Source organism: Lasiosphaeria miniovina, assembly GCF_030549165.1.
Source record: "Lasiosphaeria miniovina strain SMH2392-1A chromosome Unknown B0T26scaffold_8, whole genome shotgun sequence".
NCBI classification, from domain to species: domain Eukaryota; kingdom Fungi; phylum Ascomycota; class Sordariomycetes; order Sordariales; family Lasiosphaeriaceae; genus Lasiosphaeria; species Lasiosphaeria miniovina.
The window spans coordinates 474695-496044 of record NW_026848227.1 but is presented as its reverse complement, the minus strand read 5'-3'; the positions used below and the strand labels follow the sequence as shown (position 1 = coordinate 496044).

General features: G+C 55.8%; 9 protein-coding genes across 9 annotated transcripts; 4 read left to right on the top strand and 5 right to left on the bottom strand.

Annotated features, from left to right (window-relative positions):
- Nucleotides 1-513: 513 nt before the first annotated feature.
- B0T26DRAFT_680844 (uncharacterized protein) lies at nt 514-974 on the top strand (the record flags this gene model as incomplete). The annotated part of the gene is made up of 2 exons (XM_060440548.1): nt 514-609; nt 720-974. The coding sequence occupies 2 exons, from the start codon at nt 514-516 to the stop codon at nt 972-974; spliced, it is 351 nt and encodes a 116-aa protein (XP_060289961.1).
- A 793-nt stretch (nt 975-1767) lies between these two features.
- B0T26DRAFT_756673 (uncharacterized protein) lies at nt 1768-2304 on the top strand (the record flags this gene model as incomplete). The annotated part of the gene is made up of 1 exon (XM_060446137.1): nt 1768-2304. One exon carries the CDS (start codon nt 1768-1770, stop codon nt 2302-2304), a length of 537 nt encoding a protein of 178 aa, XP_060289960.1.
- A 315-nt stretch (nt 2305-2619) lies between these two features.
- B0T26DRAFT_490495 (uncharacterized protein) lies at nt 2620-3159 on the bottom strand. The gene has a single exon (XM_060435322.1). It carries the CDS (start codon nt 3023-3025, stop codon nt 2657-2659), a length of 369 nt encoding a protein of 122 aa, XP_060289959.1. The 5' UTR covers nt 3026-3159; the 3' UTR covers nt 2620-2656.
- Nucleotides 3160-9264: 6105 nt separating this feature from the next.
- Nucleotides 9265-10800, bottom strand: B0T26DRAFT_806844 (uncharacterized protein; the record flags this gene model as incomplete). The annotated part of the gene is made up of 4 exons (XM_060447201.1): nt 9265-9449; nt 9547-9760; nt 9841-10014; nt 10627-10800. 4 exons carry the CDS (start codon nt 10798-10800, stop codon nt 9424-9426), a joined length of 588 nt encoding a protein of 195 aa, XP_060289958.1. The 3' UTR covers nt 9265-9423.
- A 1009-nt stretch (nt 10801-11809) lies between these two features.
- Nucleotides 11810-12626, bottom strand: B0T26DRAFT_680840 (uncharacterized protein; the record flags this gene model as incomplete). Its single annotated transcript, XM_060440547.1, has 2 exons — nt 11810-12415; nt 12543-12626. 2 exons carry the CDS (start codon nt 12624-12626, stop codon nt 11810-11812), a joined length of 690 nt encoding a protein of 229 aa, XP_060289957.1.
- A 142-nt stretch (nt 12627-12768) lies between these two features.
- B0T26DRAFT_729819 (uncharacterized protein) lies at nt 12769-13101 on the bottom strand. The gene has a single exon (XM_060442980.1). It carries the CDS (start codon nt 12969-12971, stop codon nt 12816-12818), a length of 156 nt encoding a protein of 51 aa, XP_060289956.1. The 5' UTR covers nt 12972-13101; the 3' UTR covers nt 12769-12815.
- A 218-nt stretch (nt 13102-13319) lies between these two features.
- Nucleotides 13320-13673, top strand: B0T26DRAFT_729818 (uncharacterized protein). The gene has a single exon (XM_060442979.1). The coding sequence runs from the start codon at nt 13393-13395 to the stop codon at nt 13567-13569; it is 177 nt and encodes a 58-aa protein (XP_060289955.1). The 5' UTR covers nt 13320-13392; the 3' UTR covers nt 13570-13673.
- A 3983-nt stretch (nt 13674-17656) lies between these two features.
- On the bottom strand, nt 17657-19059 carry B0T26DRAFT_729815 (uncharacterized protein). Its single transcript, XM_060442978.1, has 2 exons — nt 18425-19059; nt 17657-18366 (listed from the first exon to the last, which is right to left on the bottom strand). The coding sequence occupies exons 1-2, from the start codon at nt 18641-18643 to the stop codon at nt 17752-17754; spliced, it is 834 nt and encodes a 277-aa protein (XP_060289954.1). The 5' UTR covers nt 18644-19059; the 3' UTR covers nt 17657-17751.
- A 286-nt stretch (nt 19060-19345) lies between these two features.
- B0T26DRAFT_657639 (uncharacterized protein) lies at nt 19346-20757 on the top strand (the record flags this gene model as incomplete). The annotated part of the gene is made up of 2 exons (XM_060438798.1): nt 19346-20252; nt 20342-20757. The coding sequence occupies 2 exons, from the start codon at nt 19346-19348 to the stop codon at nt 20755-20757; spliced, it is 1323 nt and encodes a 440-aa protein (XP_060289953.1).
- Nucleotides 20758-21350: the final 593 nt, after the last annotated feature.

The following is a 21350-nucleotide window of genomic DNA, read 5'->3' as shown; positions in this document are numbered from 1 at the left end:
CATTGAAGAAGCTACGGCAACGAAGCGAAGCACGCCTCGACGCCAAGTTCCGGGGCTCGGGACCGGGGCCGGGGCCGGGGCCGGGGTTGGAAACAATCACATTTCCCTCAGCTTCTTCGGCGGTGATTCGCCGCGGTCGCCTGCGTTATCTGTGATTGCCATTCTTCGATTGGGGGCTAGGTATTTGAGACTCTCCCCGTTCCTTTTCCACCGAGAGTCAGTCGAGGTCTCTGCATCCATAGTTTTCTTTTCCACCGAGAGTCAATCAATGTCTCTCTCTGCATCCACATTTCCCCCAGCCACCCAGCTTCGTTCACCCAGCCTCGTTTTCCGCACAGTGACGCCTTTGAAGATGATGGTCACAGCAGTCATGGTAATGCTTGCTGCCCGGCTTCATCCCCTCGGACCGCCAGCTCTTCGTCGACTGCAAGGACACAGTGACGGAGAACCTCCTCGACTAGCTGCCGCAGATCTGCGACTTCATCGACGAGCAGCTCGCCAAAGACCACGACGATGAAGACAAATAACCAGAGCTCGCCGGGACTTCTCCGAGACAAACTTCAACGACGTAGCACCGACGTCTCCTACAGGACCGCCGTCATCGCGGCAGTAAGCAGCGCGATCGGCCGGCCCTGTGGAGATTGTAATGGTATTGGACAGGCGAAGCCGTAGCCGCTTCCTCCATTTGGTGAAAGTGCGAGGTATGTAGTATATTTTAGGCGGCGTCGTGTAGAAAGCCAGAAGCTTCCATCATTCGTACGGAGACGTCATCACCCTTCGTCACCAACTTGTGGCCTAGACGCCGGTTTTCTGCTCAGTCACGAGGCACGTGTGGTCGTGTGTGTTTCAACCACACGGCGACGGCACTAGAGGAGAAGAAGGCCGAGTACATCTGCCGTCTGCTCCATGGCCTCTTATTATCGGACCCCGACAAGGACATTACAGGGTGGAGCGAGAACGATGGCTGTGAGTAGGTCTTGTCGAGCGAGACTCGGAACGTGGGCGAGGTCGCCGGCTCGGATCGTAGTCTGGGTTTGGATGAGAGAGCTCGGGTCCGTGTCAAGAGGCAACGACGCTGGCACAACGAGAGCAGGCCGTGCGTCGGCGGCCGAGTTCCAGGTCGGGCTGGTGTGGGCTTCGTGTGGGCGACTATCACGGTCGTTGCCGTGCTCGCAGACGAGGCGCTCCACATGTGGAAAGTCAAATAGCAAGGGTTGACTTACCGAGGACCGACAGTGGGGTAGACCATAGACTCGATGTGGCTTCCCTGAAAGTCACATGGCAAAAGTTAACTTACCGAGGTGACTTACCTAGGTGAGGTGCTCGAGAGGCACCCACCCGCGAGCAGAGGACCATATAGACCGACAGGGAAGAGGCACCATAGACTCGAGATGTGGCATTCCCTAAAGGCAAAATGGCAAGAGTTGACTTGCCAAGGTGAGGTACTCCGGAGGCCCAACCCGCGCGTAAATGATCATCTACCATCAGTAGAGTAGAGGGCACGATAGATTCGAGATGTGGCATTCCCCGAAAGTAAAATGGCAAGAGACTCGGAGTCATAAGTAAGAACCTTCCCTCCCCCTTCTCCTGCGCTTCTGTCTTCCTCGTGCATCAAAACTCGAGCAGCCAGTCATTTGCAGAGTTAAAATCCACACTAATCTCAACTACCGCAAGTCAATCTGCATCCCCATCCCACTTGCCTCTCCGGTTGCCTCTCCAACCAAGCAGCGACCCTAACACCTAGTCCTACAGTAATCACGTACCATAATGAACACTCCCAATACCACCACCAACCAGCAGCACATGGGGGCAGAGCGCCAAAACGGCGCCAACGAAGACGAAACCGCTGCGGAAGCGGTCCTCGAGCAGCCCGGCGCGGTGCAAGCAGCCGCCGGGGCCACGGACGGCGCGGCATCCGGGCACCAGGGCCCCGTCCCCGGCTGGTATACCCTTGCCAGGTTCGCCCTGCGTGGGGATGCCGCCGCCGGAGAGCAAGGCGCCGCCGCCGCGCTGCGAGACCGAGTCTGGGAGTACACCCAGCTCGAGCGCACCGCGCGCATCATGGTAACGGCCCTGCGGCGCATGGTACGGGACCGCGAGCTCGAGATTGACGACCTGGTCAACGAGGTCGACGACCACGAGGCCGTCGCCGAGAGGCTCCGGGGCCTCGTCATGGTCCTGCGGCTCTACGCCGAGGAGCAGGCCGGCACCATCGCCGCCGTCGCCGCCGAGCGCGACGCCCTCAGGGCTCGCTGCGCCGAGTTGGAGGCTGCCGCCGCCGACGACGCGGCCGCCATGTGGTAATGGGTTGCGGGGACCATCACGGGGACGGCGCCAACCACACGGCGACGACGTTTGCCTGCCCGGAGGCGTCGAGGTTGGTTTGGGCCGGGTTTGGTCGTGTTGGGGTGGTGCTGCGGGACGGGTCGTCGTATTATTAATTATCACGAGAATTGTTTTGGTGTTTAGGGAGAGAATGGCTGTAAATCTGTTATCCCCAAGTTCAGCCGGGCCGAGTTCCGCAGTTACTTTCTTCCTGCAACGTCGCAACACACCTCAATCAATCTCACGCTCGATTTATCGCTTTCCAGCCATCTGCCCCATCTTCAGGCTTGGTCACGGCTAGGGTGACGTTTGTCTCGAGATTGAAATGCTCCTATCCGCCGATCCTGGCCACACCTGTGAAAGCGTGGTCGCAGTTCTTGAAGCCCTCCTCAGGGTCGCCCTTCTTGATCTCTTTGAAGAAGCTGAAGAAGCTCTCCTTCTCAATGGCCTCCTCCATGGTGAAGATGGCAGGTAGCCCGTAGTACTCGACCTTGACGGCCCGGGCCCCTTCGGCAGCGCGCCCTGCCGATGTGGCCAAGATCAGTCCGATGGGCTGCCCTGCAGTGTACAAATGGTGTCCTCGGCGAAGAACATCTCCTCGAAGTGGGGGGCGCCCCAGCGTTTGTCTTCTTTGCAGCCACCGTGAAGGGCGCCATGCCTCCGCAGACGAGGTTGGCTGCCTCGACAACGCCGTCATCATCCAGGCGGACTTTAGAGCCGCTGTGACTATGGCGATATCGTCATCTTTCCTCTTGGCCTACTTATAGGCGCGGAAGAACTCGTTCTTTTCCTGCGCATAAGGAATGCGAATGGAGGCGATAATGGTATCGGCAGCCATGAGGACGGGATTCAAGTCGGAGATGGGAGAAGCTGTAACGAGATTTCCTACCGGAGTGCCAACATTTCGGATTTGCCGGCCTGCAAAGTACTTGAGCTGCTTGTGGATTGCGCTGAATATCTGTCCTCGAGCTTCTCCATACTTCTCGACGGCATCGTGAGAGAGGATCTCGAGGAGCTGGTCTAGTGTCACGGGGCGGTATCAAGTCTTCCGTTTGTTGCCAAAGGCCAGGGGCTTGAGCTCAAACTTCTTCAGGGCCCCTCTACGGGCTGATCCCCCTCTGCAGGCTGGTCTGTGTCTTCGTCGAGATTCGTGTAACTCTTATACACGCAGTGCAGGAGGCCCATGCGAGGGAGGAAGCAGTGTAGCAATTGCTTCGTGAAATCATTGGGTGGCATGTCCAGAGCCGTATCTTTTCCCGATGCGCATTCCACAAATTGCAGCCTTTTCGTACGGTGCTCTTTGGGTTCGTCGTCTTGCACTCGTTTGACCCTCTGGATAAAGCCACCAGTGTCTCGGATATGGCCATATCGATTACGGGTAGGTGTTTTGCTTCGTTTCGAGATTTATCACTTACCCAAGTCCATACCATGCAGGCTTATCCCTAGCCACGTCCCGGCGTCAAGACCGTTCACCGGGGCGGTCGAATTTTGTGGAAGCAAGCCGACGGGCGATAGTTCCTGCTGCTGCTCAGGGGTGACGGGCGACGAAGAACCCGAATACCAGGGCTCGTTTTCTACGGATTCCAGAGAGAACCCAAGTCAGTTTGTTTCACTTTGGGTAACGATGGCAAGGAGTCACGAAATAGGAAAGATTGGAGACCTACCATCAATCGAGAGGCCGCCTACAGACACGGCTTCTAGTCCTGTTGAAGTCTGCCGCCACGATACGACTGTCTGCGGGCCATTCGAGCTCGACCTGCGGGGAATTGTTGTGCCGTTGAGCTTCCGCAATATTGTCTTGAGGATGTCGGCTATCTTCTTGAAAACGGGCGCGTCCTGGAACACGGCTATCCATATCCTGTGGGATCGCGCGAGTAGGTTATACAGGTGATGGCGGCCCGAAAGCGGAGCGGTTTTCTCGGTCCATTCGCCGGCAAGCATGTCGTACGTCTCGTTCTGCAGTACGAGGTAGATGACCATGGCGGCTAGTAAAAAGTCGTGGATAGCCGACGATATAACAAACCAGCCGTTCATGCGCAAAATTCTGCCCGGCAACGCAGCTACGTGGATAACATTTTGATGGTCGAGCAGCGCCATTACAGCTTCGAGACAGACGCGCCGCGAGTAGGCGTGCTCGGGCCTGGGGATAGCCTCTATAATGTAGCGGCGGTGCAATACGACACGCACAGAGATGTCCTCGTCGACGAGGTTCCGCGGCAGCGCGGTGTCGCTCTCTATGCTGGGGATCATACTGGCAAGCCCAGGTGGAACGACAGCATGAGCTCGAGCTTTGTAGCCAGATGCCACAGGCGCCGGCGCATCTCTCTGTCGAGGGGAGGTATGTGGGCCAGATTGCTCGGGTCACGGTGCAGGCCCATGCGCAGCATCATTCGGATGCACACAGCCGTGAGCAGGTAGCAGTTCATCTGCGACGCCCGGTTGGTCAAGAATTCAGCCTCGACATACAGCAGGAATGGCGCCAGGGTCGTCGTGGCTGGTGACGTATACTTGGGGCCAACACAAAGTACGAGTTCGCATCTTTCTCGTCCCAAACGGACTCGGACAACGACTGGAACCACTCTTCGGCGACCTTGTCGGTAGGCTCCCCGTTGCAGAGGCCCCTGGCCAGGTGGAACATGCGCAGCATCGGCAGGTCTCCAAGAAGTCGGGATTGTTCACACGGAGGGCATGCTCGACGACTCTGGTCACTTCGCAGATGGCTCGACAGAACTGAAACGCAGAAGAGTCGCGGAGGGGCAGCCGGGCCGTAAACCCTTTTTCACACTCGGGCCGGGCGCAGAAGCCCTCACCACTAGCCGTAGAAGGGAGGCGGCCAATGGCGTCACGGCAGCGCGTGCGGTAGCATTGGTATACCAAGATGGCTTCAACTGCGACGTGTAGGTACGTAGGTAGGCCTCCGCACCCCTCCGAGTCAGCACGGGCGGGATGTGTCAGTGTTAGTGTTGGTGTTAATGTTACGAGCAAGGTGAGGAAGGGTGTCAAACGGCGTACGTCGAGTGCCCACCCGAAGCGTTCCTTCTGCTCGGGCCACGTTTCGAGCGAGCGCAGGAAGACCAGGAGCACGTGGATGAATTCTGCGCTTGTCGCCTAGTTGGGAGCCCACACCGCCACTAGCAGCTTCTCTTTATCTCTGGCTAAGGAGGCTACTTCAAGGAGCTGGCAGAGAAGAATCGCGAGCTCGGCGCTGCAACCCGTCTGTTAGTCAAGAAGAGACGAGAGAGATCGGGCGCGGGATGTGGGGGGTAGTATCGCTTCCTCGGAGACTGAGTACCTCGACGAGTTCGCGCTCTACTACTACCCGCGCCTGGTCGAATACGCCGCGCACCACCGAATCCGCGATTCCGACCAGGTAAAAAACTAATCACTTGTTTGCTCCTTTGAACCGCCTGGCAATGTGGGGGGACGAAGCCAGCCGCATACGCCCACGGCCTTTTGTGGGCGAGTTAACACTAACATTAACACTCCGCGATGCCGAATGCCGGGGCCGTGTCGACAGGGAGATGCTGTCGTGGCCCGAGTTCTTCCCCGCCACGCGCTCGTCTCTCGACAGGGAAGAGAAGCTGGGTGTGTACGGTGTTGCTGCCGACCGCGGACATCCCGGGGCACCATCTCGCCGTGAGGAGGCGCACGGCCGTGCCGACGCTGTCGCCGATGCCGTAGCGGCACCGCGTGGTGCCGACGCAGCTCTCGAGGCTTGTCGTGACAGTGGCGTGGCTCGGGACCATTAGGAGTATGTCCTCGCCGGCAGCAGCAGCAAGAATGAACGAGTCCTTGCTGCGTCTCCAACGAACTGTGTTGGTAGCCTCGTCATTGCCGAGCTTGACCGACCAGACTTGCCGGCCAGTAAGCAACTCCCAGACCCGGACAGCCCCGTCGTCTCCTCCTGTTGCCAAGGCCGTACAGCCTGATGAAAGTGCTAGCAAGCAATTCCCACACAACCGGATTCAATCCGATGTATTGAGTAGACGCCACATGTTCAGGCTAGGTAAAACTAGCTTTTGAAGACTTGCAGGATCGACGGAAACACTTCGCACTCGACCCTCGTATCCTCGGAAAATTGTCTAACAGACAGTCGGGAAAGGCTTCAGCTCAGAGGGTGATAGAAGTTTAGGAAGGGGCGAATTTGGGTCGATGTTGAGCCGGTTTTTCCTTATCCGAGGGGCTAGGTACAGATGCTGTTCACATCAAAAGTCAGTCCTGGGGAGTGGTCGTCAATCTTACTTTACCTACCATGCCTCTCAAATTTTTCCTTGACCATCTCGCTCCAAGCAGGCACCTTCCTCAAGGCACGGTACTTCTGTGGCAGATACTCCTTCTCCCGTTCCTCTGGATCGAGCCTCTCCCATTCTTCTCTCTTTGGTACTGCAATGGCGCAAGTCAGTAAATGCCCCGAGACAGCCCCGAGACAGCCCCGAGACAGCAAACAGATCCCAGATCTGACCCACGGCAAGTGTTCCTCAGGCGGCTCGGAGGGCAGAATCCTGCCTTCCCTAATCGCGCGAACCAGCTTCATGACTTGCGTGGCTTCATTCTTGCAGGGCAGGAAGCGCCTCTTGGGCTCAGGGGCAAAGTTCTGGGCACCACGCTGTACGTGCCGTTGCGCTGCATGTTGCCCAGGAACTTGTCGTTGGTGTCCTGCAGGCCGTGCGTCGTGCGGTCAATGACGTGCCGGTTCCACGGGCTGGCCAGGATGCTGCCCACCGTCGGCTTGCACGCCTCGCACCCGACACTCTCCGGGTCGACGCCGGCCTCGCGCATCACCTCGGCTAGCGTCGTCAGCTGCTTGGCTATGACGGTGTGGTAGAGTTCTGCCCGGCTGTGGTGCTATCAAGGAGCTTGCGAAAGTCGTGGACTTGCTGGAGTTGATCGCATGTCGACACCAAGGCGTTGTCGTCGCCATCTCGCGCAGCGTCCAGCGCGCTGACACACCGGACGGACAGGTCCGGTGCTGTCTGGGGCCCAGATCCTGCCACATCGGTGGGTTTCGTGTGGCCACGAAAGCCGTCTGCGTTGAAGCCATCGCGTGCGTGGGGTCCGTAGTCGCTTCTTATTAGACCGAGCTCCTTCTGGTTCTTGACCAGCGGCACCAGCTTGACGTAGTTCTTGACCACGGCCACCACGTCGCCCTTGGTCATGTTGTGTCAGCTGCAAGAGCGGAACGCGAGGAAAAGCACCGTCTCGAAGAGCGGGCGCGGTGCGGGCCCCAGGACGAGGCCACGAACCAAGAGGAGGAGGAGGAAGAGCAGTCGGGGTCGGAACTCGAGGACACTGACCCCGTGAAGCTGACCTAGGAGAACATTAGCAAGCTCCCGCGAATCAGCATGAAGGAATACCCCTATTGACGGCGATGAATCGCGACGACGACGACGATTGGGAGGACGAGGACGTGGAGGAGGAGGAGAGGAAGAAAGAGGAGGAGGAGGAAGAGAAGAAGATGAAAAAGGAGGAGGAAGAGAAAGAAGAGGTGTGGGCAGAAAGGGAATAGCTAGATTCCTTACCGGAAGTCTAGCTATCTGGGCCAGTCAGGGCACCTTATTTGCCTCCATTCCCAACACTCTGACGAATTTGGTATGTTTTTCTGCACTGAGCGGCTTTGTGAGGCCGTCTGCAGCCATCTCGGTCCCGGGAAGGCCTGGCCGGGAGGGCATCTTCGTTGACGAACGCCTCGGGGTCATCCAGTATACGGGCCGGGTTGTACGGCTAGATCCCCGTATTCCTAAAGCCCGAGATGATATTGCGGGCGTTCATGCCCCGAGCCGAGGTATCTCTATAGTAAAAAAGGAACCGTTGCTTGTTGATAGGCGCCGACGCAGTGAAGCCCGCGAGGGCCTTGGTGTTTTGCCTGAAATAGTTCTTCAAAAGTGAAAAGACTGAGCGATCGAGAGGCTGGAACTTCTGCGATATATGTGAGGGTAAAAAGACAAACTGGACCTTGTTTCTCTATGCCGTCAATATGAATTCTTCGTCTATATGGCTCGAATGTTCGTCAAGGATCAATGTACGCCATTCGCTCGGCGTTTTGGGCATTATTTGGATTAGGCAGACCTCCTTGAGCTATTTTAAAGCGATTTTGGCGTTGCTCCAGCCTGTTATTAAGTAGTCATACTTCCAATCCGGGAATTCGGCTTCCAGGCTGAAGTGATCGGGAAAGTATTACCCTTGAAGACTGGCCCCGGTAAACATGATTACGGGCTTTAAACGAATGCCCCCTGCAGTGCCGCATTCGATAACTGTGACCCAGGTACTTGCATCAGAGCTTGAAGGTAGGTTCGGTTCGTTAGGGAGCTTCCGATGACCTTTCCGGCCCGGGTCTCAAACTCCTGCATGCCGTGCTCGTCCATGTTGGCCATGTTGGCCGGTTTGACCTTCTTATCCTTGATCTGGAAGGCCAGGCGCTTGTAGAAGTCTTCGTAAGCCTTACGAGTAGAGTCTCTGACGCGAGAGGATTCTAACAAGGCTGAATTCTTCATTTTTAGCGCCGGGTTGTGGCGTAGGAAGCGATCTACATATCGCTCGCCCACGATCTTTTTTGTGCTAGCCTCGTTGAGTATAGCTTGAGCGAATCTCTGGACCTGAGGACGGCTAGGCGCACGCCCTGCAGCTTCAAAGAACTCCTCGCGACGGTCTGACATGGCCTATTTTGAAACAATTTGGGCTTGATTTGAAGTTGTGGTGTTTCGGAGTTGTAGGGTTGGGAAATTAGATGACAGGGGCAGAGATTTCGCTATGGGGCGATTTCCTTATTGGGTCACCACGTCTAGGGATACCGGGAGCTTGCTCAACGTGAAGGGGGAGAGGGAACTAACTTGTCGGTGGTGCTCCAGACAAAGGGCTGCGAGCCGTCGGCGGGCTAGAGGCTTTTGTTGCTAAAGGCCTGGGTCTGCCACATGACGTCGTACATGACCTGGGGGATGCGGACAGGGTGGGCGGCGATATATTCGACACCCCTGTACGAGTATTTGGCGAATATGATACGCTGAAATCGACAGAAGTTCTAGTGGGGTAAACGCTAAAATTTAGTGAGATGAAAACTGTAACTTAGCGGGCTGGCGCTAAGCTACAGCGAGTATTTTCCCTTTACGTTTTGCTGCCAGCTTCGCCCCCTATGGTGCCCGCAACAGCAGTCCTCATCTCGCTAAGTTTTAGTGCACCATATTCGCCGAATATTTGTACAGGGGTATCGAATATATCGCCGCCCACCCTGGATGCGGACGGGGTGGGTGGCGGGGCACGGGCCGTTGTTGTCCAAGGTGCCTGAGGTCGGGTAGGCGGCGTGGCTCTTGTGGTCGGGGCTGTCGGTGTTCTTGCCGTCGCAGATGGTGACTCCGTCGGGCACTTTCGAGTTCAGGAATGCGGTTTTGAAGTCGAATTGTCTGCGCTTGCAGCCTTTTGCCGTAATAATGATGACGAAACACTTTACACTAGTGCTGTTGGCGACGGCGGCATATATATCATCGAGGGCCCAAGTGACTGTGGAGGTGTGTGGGCACTAACCTGGTACTCTTTCGTCATGGCCAGAGACCCCTCCAGGGACTCGAGCCATGTAGCGGTTGCTTCGTTGACAAACGACTCCTGGATACCAGATACCCGCTCGCCGGCGCGGCCCATTGCTAATAAACAGTTGCCGAATTCCGAATCTGACTGAAACTCCATGGTGCTGGGGCGGCACTGGGGAAAGAATAATGTAGCCATGTTTTGTTGTCAGCTTTGTGGCTCCTTCCTGTAAAGTAGGTAGGGCGCTGGACAAGGACGGGCCATGGTGCAAACGATGGATGGACGAGAATGAATCACGGTATCAGCGTTGAAGGTACTTGACTGAAGAAGGCAGTGCGAGGAATGGTCAAATAGTTGCATGACGAGGGTTTGAAGCCGTGAGGCTATCCCGGAACTGCTCTTGACTGTGAGCGGGGAACTGAGGACACTCCGCTGGCCGCACTAGTGTCACGGCTTGGCTGCACTCGCTCGTCGCTACTCGTGTTAGAGCGTGGTTGAACATCTCTTCGCAAGGCGGGCACTACTCCATGTCGGGAATAGACTTGAGGACCGGAGCGAGTTCGTTCTTCTGTTCCCTGTCTTGGAACAGCTGGAATAATTCGGGTTTGAAGAACGAACACGAGATACTAAAGAAATTGGTCAGGTGACTGATATATGGTCGACTGTTGGGTCCAGCACCTACCACTCAACCAGGTTCTCTGCTGCTGGCGCGGGCAGATGCGCTGGCGGCGCTGCCTGGTGCTCTGCTCATGCAGGCCGTCCGAGGGCCGCGTCTTGGTCCTCTACCGGCACGGGTAGCTCGAGGGGGTCGGCAGGGAGATTGTCTTCTGGCTGTTGCAGGTCCTCGAGGTGGTTGAGATTCGTATTCGGGTCTTCCCAAGCGAGGTTGGCACGCTTGGCCCCTCTGGCCTTGCGCTCCACCTCGGCGACCGTATCGAGCTCGAGCAGGGTGCTGTGCATTCCGTCCGGACAGGCCTGGACAGTCGGAAGGGTTCTCATATCTTGTTGCGCTGTTTCCGCTGCAGCTCTGCGAGCAGTGTTGTCCGAGGTCCGTCGTATGCCAGGTCCCCTTCCTCAGAGCTTTCTTCACTCCCATCCGGGCCTTCGTCCGAGTCGGGTGCGAGCTGGTTCGGAGAGAAGGGAGTGTGGTCCGTGCAAGGCGACGAGTCGTCGTGCATGCTCGAGGCGCGGCTGCCGCCATTGAGAGTCCTAAGCGTCGTCCGTCGTTCGTTGGCTTCCGTGTCCGGGCTCCGATTGCCGAGCAGCGAGAGCTGGCTTGCCCGTTTTTTGGGTCCCTGCGGACTGAAAGTCGCTTGTAGAATTCCTCATGATGATTGTCTTGCGGTCGCCCATGTCCTCGGTGAAGGGTCTCTTGCTCTTCCTCTTCTTTTCGCGGTAGTCGAGATCTGCTGGTAGAGACAGACGAAGGTCGAAAAGATTGCCACCACCCGCGCGATGCCTCACCGAGAAACTTTAACTAACCACCACCCCCTCACCTTACCTTACCTACCAACATTACTTGTATTTAAATGTGTTACTTTCTTTACATCATGTGTGAGTAGTTTCCACGTCAACTTGGCGACATCCCGGGGAAGCTCTTCGTGATGAAACGCTGACTGAGATTGTTCCCAGTTAGTGATGCTTCACGCCCTGGTGAACAGGGATCCTGACGCTTGGGCGGGTGGCAGGCTACTCACGCTCTGTCATGAGCCCTCCTCCTCCAGGCGTTGAGCCTGGATCACGAGAATATCAGCAGATAAAGCCGCCAAACTCGAAGGAATTCGAGTCATCACCGTCGAAGCCGTCAATGTCGACTACCTTGTCACTTTCCGTTGCCCCGGTAGGCTGATTTGACGCAGATGCACTGTGAGTTGGAAGTGCCGACTCCCGAAGGCTAGGGACGTCCGAACGAGGTGGAATGTTGTTCTGGGTGTAGGCAGCATCTTCGTCGGCCGGGGTATCAGTTCTGCTAGAACTGTGAGGGGAAGTCCGAAACAGCCGGCAGTGAGAGTTTGTGCAGGCTCTCCCATAGTCTGACTCGGCTCTGTCTCCAGTGCCGGAGCGTTAGGTTAGACGCAGCTACTGCGGCAGCAAAGGCTAGTTCGACAGCAGTGGGTTGGGCGGTGCCTTGTACGCCGCAGCTCATGGGTGCCGTCTCCAGTTGGGGCTTGACCGAGATCGCCTTGCTGCCATCTGTCGTGCTATGGTTGTCTGCGCCTAACCTTTGGGAGACTGGCTGGGGGGCACTGGGCGTGTTTGGGTCTCGGGCGGAGCCCTCGTCCGGAGGGGAGCCCTGAGAGCCAACGTCGACATGAGACGCGTGGGGTACAGGGTCAGTCATGACTTGGGAGGAGAGAGCCTCGTGGCCCTGACTGACTGGAGAGACCGAGAGGGGCGTATGGCTGGGGTCGTCTTGAGCGGACAAGGCCATAGTGCTAGGTTCGACTTGATAGGAAGGAACCGTATGGCCCTGGTTGACTTCAGCAGACATCGACACAGGCGTGTGTCTGGAGTCGTCCTGGGCGGAGAGCACCACGGTGTCGGGTTTGCCTTGAGAGGAAGAGACTGTATAGCCCTAGTTGACTTCAGCAGACATCGACACATGCCTGTTTCCTCTCCCCGGCTTCCATTGTGAGGTGGATGGAAATGCGACTTCGCCAACGTGCCATGAGTCGCCAGACCGCATGGTTCGAGTGTCTCACCAGGGAATTCCTCTGACCAGCAGGGAGTGTGAGTGCGTGACTGTCCGGCTGCGAGAGACTAGCAGCGCAGACAAGCGCCGCCATGCCGTCGAATGTCGGGTCTATCCTGTCCACGAAATGATGAAAAGAAGATGCCTCCACGAGAGAAATAAAAATAATCATGACAGTCAGACTCGTGACTCAAAATACAGTCCCCGCCACCACCCGAGTATGATATCCACGAATAAAGAAGAGGAAAGACATGAAAACCCGTTAAGCTCTTGACTGTCCCCACTACCACCCGAGCTTGATGCCCGCGAATACAAAAGAATAGGAAAGACATGAAAACCCGTTAAGCTCTTGACTGGAAAGACAGTTCTCACCACCACCTAAGCTTGACGCCCGCGAACACAAAAGAATAGGAAATACATGGAAACCCGTCAAATTCATGACTCTCCCTGGCACGTTGTGCCTTTGTGCGGGGGAAAATGAAATGAAAAGAAAAGAAAACCCGTCAAGCTTGTGACTCTCTCTGTGGCATTTTATGCCTTTCTCTATGGCACTTTATGCCTTTCTCCATGGCACTTTATGCCTTTCTCCATGGCACTTTATGCCTTTCTCCATGGCACTTTATGCCTTTCTCCATGGCACTTTATGCCTGCTCTTTGAGAGGATAACAAAACCCTCGGAAATCCTCAAAAGCCCTCGGAAACCCTCAATGCCCTCGGAAACCCTCAATACTCTCGGAAACCCCCAATGCCCTTGGAAACCCTCAAAAGCCCTCGGAAACCCCCAATGCTCTCGGAAACCCTCAATACCCTCGAAAACTCTCAATACCCTCAGAAACCCTCAATGCCCTCGGAAACCCTCAATGCCCTCGAAACCCACAAGATCCCTCAGAAGTAACCGATCCCTCGAAACCCGCAAGCTCACGCTGGGGGGAAACACGGTTCCCCCGCCAGGTGAGCATGTAAAGTGTTATCAAATGTTTTCAGATATCATCAAGAGAGGAAGGTGGGTTACATGCCGCAATGGTCCAGGAAGTTGAGCATGGTGCCGAAAGGAGGAAAGAGAAGAGACCTGTACCTAGGTAAGTAAGTTAGGGATCCTGGGATTTGTGGAAGGGTTTGTCGAGTGGTTTGTGGAAGTTTGTCGAGGGGTTTGTGGAAGTTTGTCGAGGGGATTGTGGAAGTTTGTCGAGGGGTTTGTGGAAGTTTGTCGAGGGGTTTGTGGAAGTTTGTCGAGGGGATTGTGGAAGTTTGTCGAGGGGTTTGTGGAAGTTTGTCGAGGGGATTGTGGAAGTTTGTCGAGGGGATTGTGGAAGTTTGTCAAGGGGATTGTGGAAGTTTGTCAAGGGGATTGTGGAAGTTTGTCAAGGGCGACAAGAACGGGCTTGCGCGGCTGGGCGAGTTAGTCGGCGGACCAGGGAGTATTTTGGTGCAAAAAGAAGGGGGATGGTACCTCGGCAATGCAACCCGGCCCATCGTCTGCGTCAATGCAACTCGCTCCATCGTCTGCTGCGAATAGCTTCACAGTTAGCTGCGCTGTTGTTGTGCAAAGAGGGAGGAGGATAGTAGCTCGGCAGTGCAACTCGGGCTGTTACAGCTAGCGCTGAGCGCCTTGAAGCGCGACTTTAGCTCGTCGCACCCGCTCTTGGCGGCCTCGATGCCGTTCTCGTAGCGCTCCAGCGTGGCGCCGTGGCCGTCTCCCCGAGCTGGCTGCGCTTGGACGCGCGCTGACCTTCGGACGCCGGCTGCTCCTGAGACGCGGTAATTATCACGTCCGGCAAGCGGGTAGAATATGATACATTGTTGAGGGAAGAAGGGCGGAATTCCTGCTTATGATAGTTAAATGCCTACTTTCTAGCATGTAAGCACTAGATCAACACCCGTAAACGCGCCATTCCAAAGCGGCCCTCGGGAGAGAGGGGAGGAGAGCACCGGCTCAGGTCTGCTGACCAGGTATCCAGTCGCGGCGATGGCTTGTACATGACCTGGCCGGTGCGGGCGAGGACGTCCGCGTTCCGGTCGAGCGTCGAGACGCGCTAGTCCCGGTCCTGGTGAGTGCGCACCAGATTTTTCACCCCTCCCGCGTCTTCTTCGAGCCCTTTGCTGACATCTTTAGGCGGGGCGACCCTGCTGACGACGTTCTAGAGCGTGCTGGGCATTTCGAGGATAGGATTGACGCCCTCAACGGGCGGAGCAGTGGCGAAGACAGGGCTGACGACCTCAACGACGCCCTCAACGGGCGGGGCGGAGGCGACGAGCGCGCCGGCCGCCGCCCCCTGCTGCTCTCCGACAGCACGGCTGTCGATCCCTGCCAGGAAGTCGTCGGGGTCGTTGGGGTTGGCGAAGTCGACTGGGTTGGCGAAGTCCATCCCTGCCAGAAGGTCGATCCCTGCCTGAAAGTTGTCGGGGTCGTCGGGGTTGGCGGAGTCCATCCCTGCCAGAGAGTCGACGGGGTTGGCGGAGTCTATCCCTACTAGGAAGTCGAGGTTGAAGTCCATCCCTGCCGGAAAGTCGACGGGGTCGTCGGGGATGACGAAGTAGCCCCCTCCAATTGGGACTCCGAACGGTGAGACGCCATGTAGAAAACCGTCGTCGAGTAGATCAGAGGCGCCGAGCCCGCCAACGGCCCCCCGCCCCCAATCTCTGCTCACCTCCTCGTCGGCCTCCTCCACGTCGGCCTCCTCCTCGTCGGCCTCCTGCTCCTCAGCCCCTCCTTTTCCGCGTACGCTTCCCCAAGCCGGGCCTTCTTGGCCCTATCCGCCTCTTCCCCACTGTGTTCGCGCTTTTGCCCCGCTTGAAGGGGTCGAGATCCTGAAGGGCTGCTCATCGTGGGTAGGAATTGCTGTAGGACTGCGTGTTAGCGTCGCTGCTCAACTGCAGAGGCACTGGAGAGGCAACTGGAGAGGGGCATGGGGATGGAGATTGACTTGCGGCAGCTGAGACTGGCCTGTGGGATCTTTCGAGTTTTGACGTAGCAAGGCTGGCCTGTGGGATCTTTCGAGTTTCGATGTACAAGCATGACGAAGCGTAGGAGACCGGGGAGGGAAGGCCTCTACTTATGGCTTCCTCCTCTTGCCATTAGACTTCCGGGCTTCCGAGGTCTAGACTTAGGGAACGCCACATCTCAAGCCATGGCGCCCTCAGCGCGGTGGTAGTACCAAGCCTACCAAGTCAACTCTTGCCATTAGACTTGCCGAGTTCCGAACTCTTGCCATTAGGCTTGCTGAGTTCCGGACTTGGGATGGAATACGTCACCTAGCGAGTAAGAAAGGCGTCGGGCGGCCCTCCGGGGGTGCCTGTCGCGGGCTGTCCTCGCTTCGCTCGAAGTAACACGTGCCAATAAATGGCATGGTATTGAGGCAGTCGATTTTAGCCATCCAGGCTAGCATTTGGCCCCGAACTAAGAACTCCCTGGCGCCAACGCGGCGCTTATAATCCGCTCCACGCAAGGCACCGGTCACCAGGACTTACCCCAAGACTTTATACACAATAAGACTGTTACATTGAACCGATTTTGGACCTACTTTGGGGCCAGCTTTCCAACACATACTCTCGATAAGATGCGACCCCGCATTTGTTTTATTTATTTCTACGCGTAGAGTAGCCTTTAGTTGCAGTCGCTCTGAACCCCCCCTCGCATTTCTTTCTACGCTAAGGGCTTGCAGTCACTCTGAACGCCCCCCGCATTTCTTCTGCGCGCAGGGGCAGCCTTTAATCCGTAGTTGCAGTCAATTTGCATCTATCCCGCATTTCTTTCTGCGCGTAGGGGCAGCCTTTAGTTGCAGCCACTCTGAACCCCCCCCGCATTTCTTTCTGTGCACAGGGGCAGCCTTCAGTTGCAGTCACTCTGCACCCACCCTGCATTTGTTTTATTTGTTTCTGCGCGTAGGGTAGCCTTTATAATAATAATGATAAGGGTGTAGTCTTTCTCCCAGAAATCCGGGCCCAGGAACTTGCTGGGGATTTTATTCTGATGAGTCATCGTTTCGCCTCAGAACAATTCTGTTTTCTGAAATATTTCGGGGTTTTTAAATTGAGGAACCAATGTACTAGAAAGTACTAGAAATGGTATTGTGGCGCTGGCAAAGCTGAAAGCCCCCTGCCCAGGCCCCTGTCAAACCCCCGGTAAGTCAACGCACCAAGATTTCAAACCCCGACGGAGGTGTACCTCAACTGACGAGCCTGGGTACCGATTACTTCAATTGAGAAAGTCACCAGGTCTTGATAAATACACCGCATCTTGCCCTATTTGCACTAACTCTCCAGAGCTTTCCTAGCCCTCCGAAAACCGAGCGAGCAGCGCGCGTCCAAACCTCGTTAACCACCCCAAGAGCCTACTACCGATAGTTGATCTCATCATTCATCAACCTTAACGTTCATGATATGCGAGTTAGCCATGATAAGCGAGTTGGCCACCTTAACGAGATTTGGTGGGGCACAAGCAAAAAGATGTTAGTAAATTGTTAGTGATCTTATCAATTTCTTATCGCATTTGGCTGCGCACACTACCCGGTCTCGTTAAGGTGGCTAACTTGCTTATCATGGCTAACTCGCTTATCAAATACGTTATCGAATGAACTTGTCAATATTATCATCCATGACTTGGCGTACCTCGTCGTCATGGGCTACGCCCAGAGGTGACGGTGCATAGTGTGGTTTTCCATCTTCTCGCACACTCTATCAAGAATTCACTTGTCAGGGATTTTTTTTTACCACTCTCCCTCCTTCCTAGAGGGATGCGAACGGACACGCGTCCAAATTTCTTCCCCTCAAGGTCTCCTCAATCTTGTCCATCTCTTTGCCCCCCTTTCCTATGAATTGCGGTGGTCCCACCTCGCGGATCTTGTATCCTTCGGGCAAGAACCTGTTCTCGCTGGGCGGTGGTGGTGAAAGCGGGCCGCCGCGCATCCAGCGAAGCCAGTTGCCAATACCCCAGAGGCTCTTGAAGGAGGAGGAAGGTCGAGCATACCACGGGTGCACCCTCCAGCGGGCCACGTTGTAGCGACCCGTCTGCGGGTCGGGGTGGTCAAGCAGGTGCCGACGTCGTAGAAGGTACGGGCGCGGGAGGCAGAGATGGCGGACGATGAACTTGCGTATTGCAATCATGCCGTGGAACGCAGCCCCATGGTAGGGAGACGGGCAGGGAAGCCTGGCCGATCAGGCACTCTCACGTTAGCCCTCGGTACTTGTATATGTGAGAAGGGGGAGACCTTGGAAAACCATTACCCCATCGCATTGCGAAGATCCGGCCCCAAGATGATGGAGACAATGTATTGGCCAGCCGGTTTAGCTATCTTGGGCAATTTAAACACCACCATATCCATAGTGGCGCTGGCGAGAATGGTATTGCTCTTGTGCAATCTCACATTCTGATGGGCGTATGCGCGGCTCCATTCGTCCAGCTCACGTAGCCAATGCAGGGCGTCGGTCCATCCCCTTTCTTTTTGCGAGGATGGCAGCCTATCATATGGGATGTTGAGGTCTTCGCCGAGGGCCTTCCAGCATGTTGCCATGGCACAGCGCTCCAGACGTGTCAGGCAGCGCCATTCGTATTGAGCAACCCATCGGATAGGCTCCAGGACGAAAAGGCTCAGGGTGTAGAGCATATCATCGTCGGAAATCTTTCTGCTTTCCCGGTAACCGGCGTGGAGAAATCGAGTACGTGCGACGGCTTCGATGGCTCGCCGGGAGCCGGGCCGACCGATGACCATGTTGGTGATCAACACACTTGTGTCGGCCGTACGCTTCGAAGTCCTCTCCAGATCGTGGGTGTCATTGCGGTCGGCGATCTGGCCAGTCGCTACAAGGAGCCGGGAGATGGAAGGGACACCATACGTCTACGTCGTAGGTGGTTAGCTTCCTCTGGGTGGTGGAAGAGAAAGGCTACCTTCATACCTTGAACAGGGCAAAGAAGATCGAGGCAGAAAAGGTAGCAGGGAATTCTTGCTCGCCGAGCCATTTCTGAATTTCGTATGCCTGCAAGAGGGTCATGTCCCCCAGCGACATTCGGAACTTCGCCTCGATCGCATGCTTCTGACGGTATCGCAAAAGGGCACAGAGCGCAACGTATGCCACCAAGGCAGACACAGTGTAGCCATCGATGAAAAAAGCCATGATGACTCGGAAGAAGTGCGCCCGTGCCACGTCAGTCGTATTGAGGAGGGAACGAAGTGATGCGGCGGAGTGTGGTGGATGAAGCACCAAGGCTTCCTTGTCGTCCTGTGCTGAGGCAGGGTAGGGCAGGGACGGAGCGATGCGGCTCAGTTACAGTGCTAGGAAATGAAATGCCGAACTTTCCTTTTCGTATCCCGTATTGAGGGGGGTGGAACCGTAACGAAGTACTTCGGCGCAGTAGTGGGAATGAAGCACCAAGGCTTCCTCGTCGTCCTGTGCTAAGGTAGGGCAGGCCACGGGACGGAGCGATACGGCCCAGTTACAGCGTTGGGAAATGGGGTGCCGAGTTTTCCTTTTCTTTTTCGTATCCCGTATTGAGGGTGGAATCGTGACGGAGTGACGGAGTGATGTGGCTCTCAATAGTTTGAGGCACGAAGAAGTGGGGCAGAGGCCTCAGGCGGTTTGACGAATTCTTCCCGTTTGGAAGGTGCCCTTCCCCACTGGTCCCGCAACGTCATACACGTCCCACGCCACGTACTTTCAGCCACCGAGGTGATGCTCAAGTCACACCGAGTTCCACCCATTTGCTCACCGAAAGCCTGCCTTGGGCAATTCAGCAATCGACAAGGGGCACAGCCTCTCGAAGGGCTGGGATTATATTAATAGATGGTAAAATACTGCCTGACTGGGCCTTCAGCCTATATGGCGACAGCAACATCAACATCGTATCATGGCAGCAGCTTTCGAAACAATTCTACGTCCAATTCTACGTCCAATTCTACGTCCGGGACGGGGGATTACCGTGGTTGGGTCCGGGGCCCGGTTACGAGAGGAACCATGGATATCATCTGGCCATGTGTCTCCACATTGGGACTCCTCCTTTTCTCCATGCTGCACCTCAACGTCCCCGCGTCCGGCGATGGAGTCATGACAGGCTTCTGGCGCAAGCTGCGGTGGTTCCTTCTCGGTAGCTTATGCCCGGAATTACCAATGCTTTTTGCCTTTGCCCAGCTAGCGTCGGCGAGGCGGTCGAGAAAGGATATGAAGGCCCTTGCCGTGGCTGACTGGACCATAACCCACGGTTTCTATGCCGATAGCGGAGGTTTTGTGCTCGACATCCCTGGTGCTCACCCCTTTCCCATTACGGCCAAACAGCTATTCTACCTAGTCAGCCACCAGTACGTTGACGCTCCAAGGATCGAAAAGGTCGAGATCGATGATAAGAGCAAGGCTGATGTTGTCGCGAAATGCCTGACCTTCTTCCAGTCCGGCCGATTCATTATCAATATCGTCGCTCGCGCTGCCTCTGGTTTGCACATCACCCCCTTGGAGCTGATGTCTTCAGCAATTCTCTTCTGCTCCAGCATCACTCTCTGTCTATGGTGGCACAAGCCCCTCAACCTGAAAACCCCCACGATACTCAAGGCGAAGTGCAATATCTCGACGCTCTTGGTACAAGCTGGTGATGCTGCCAAAGACCCGTTCAGAGACACACCACTTGACTTTATAGAGCCAGATATTTACTGGTGCAGCAAATGGAACCACGGGGGAATGATGCAGCGATTGCTACTACCCAAGAGGTGGTGGCAGGTCCGGCGGCCCCTTGAACGTATGTACCTCTCCTCCTGGCCTCCCCCCCTTTTCCTTACCTTCGCGAGCAGCTGGCCGTGGAAGAGCTGGTAATAATCTGCAGAAAAGGTATCCCTAACGACCGTGACTTCAAACCATGCAGTTTCCAAGAGAATCTTATGCTGGGGGTGGCTGTATCTGTTTTTGGTGGCATTCACCTTTGCGGCTGGAGCCTCTCGTTTCCGACAAAGGCCGAAGTGCATATATGGCAGGTGAACTGCATTATCATGGGCGGATCACTGACTGTGTACGGTCTCTCGGAAATGATGGGCTTCTGGCGGACGCGGTACACAGAGGCGAGTATGGACCTGTTTGGCGGGTACAAAAAGCGCACCCCATGGTGCTTCGTGTTTCTCGTTTTGGGGACTGCGTATTTTGTGTCCAGGCTTTGCCTTATTGTCGAGAGCGTGGTTAGCTTACCGCAGATGCCCGCAACAGCGTTCCAAGAGGTGCAATGGCTCCAGTTCTTACCGAAACTAATGTAGTGTAGTTGGAACAGCTTACTTCCTTGCCTAAATTTCATGCATCGCTTGGGTGCGAAATTGCCCAGCGACCGTATGAGGGCTCTGTCACAGATAGCAAACACTGGTAACTGAGTGGGTTGGGTCGAATCCTTTGTAATGTTGGTGGTTTGGGAAAGGCGTTTTCAATACGCAAAGACTCGGGCTCCATTTTTTACCTACCTCCACTCGCATCCAAATGAGCCAGTTATAACCACAGACGTTTAGTACCACCGAAGCTGCAGCCGCAGCAGGCCCCCCCGCTTCGCACACCAACCAATCAGAGCGCACCGTCATCCACACCACATCGAAATATCGTTGAACTAAATTGGGTTGCCGCTTGATGCACTGGGGATCAGGGAGCTATCACTCATCTCGCCACAGCTCCATCGCCAAGGCAAACAAACACCACGACCTGCGCCAATCGCTTGTCCTTGTATGCATTAATTGAATGGGGCGCTGCATCGATCTGGACGTTGTTGCATCGCTTGAGAATGCCTACGATGCGAGTCGGTCAGTTAAATTCAGATAGGGGGGGCTGATTGGGGGAACTCACCCGAAGAACGTCAAAGGTAAAA

Coding starts and splice junctions, on each gene's coding strand:
- B0T26DRAFT_729815 (XM_060442978.1), bottom strand. CDS start 18,643: ATGGCTTTTTTCATCGATGGCTACACTGTGTCTGCCTTGGTGGCATAC. Junction 18,367..18,424: donor TCTTCTTTGCCCTGTTCAAG/GTATGAAGGTAG, acceptor CCTACGACGTAG/ACGTATGGTGTCCCTTCCAT.
- B0T26DRAFT_729819 (XM_060442980.1), bottom strand. CDS start 12,971: ATGAATTTGACGGGTTTCCATGTATTTCCTATTCTTTTGTGTTCGCGG.
- B0T26DRAFT_729818 (XM_060442979.1), top strand. CDS start 13,393: ATGCCCTCGAAACCCACAAGATCCCTCAGAAGTAACCGATCCCTCGAA.
- B0T26DRAFT_490495 (XM_060435322.1), bottom strand. CDS start 3,025: ATGATGACGGCGTTGTCGAGGCAGCCAACCTCGTCTGCGGAGGCATGG.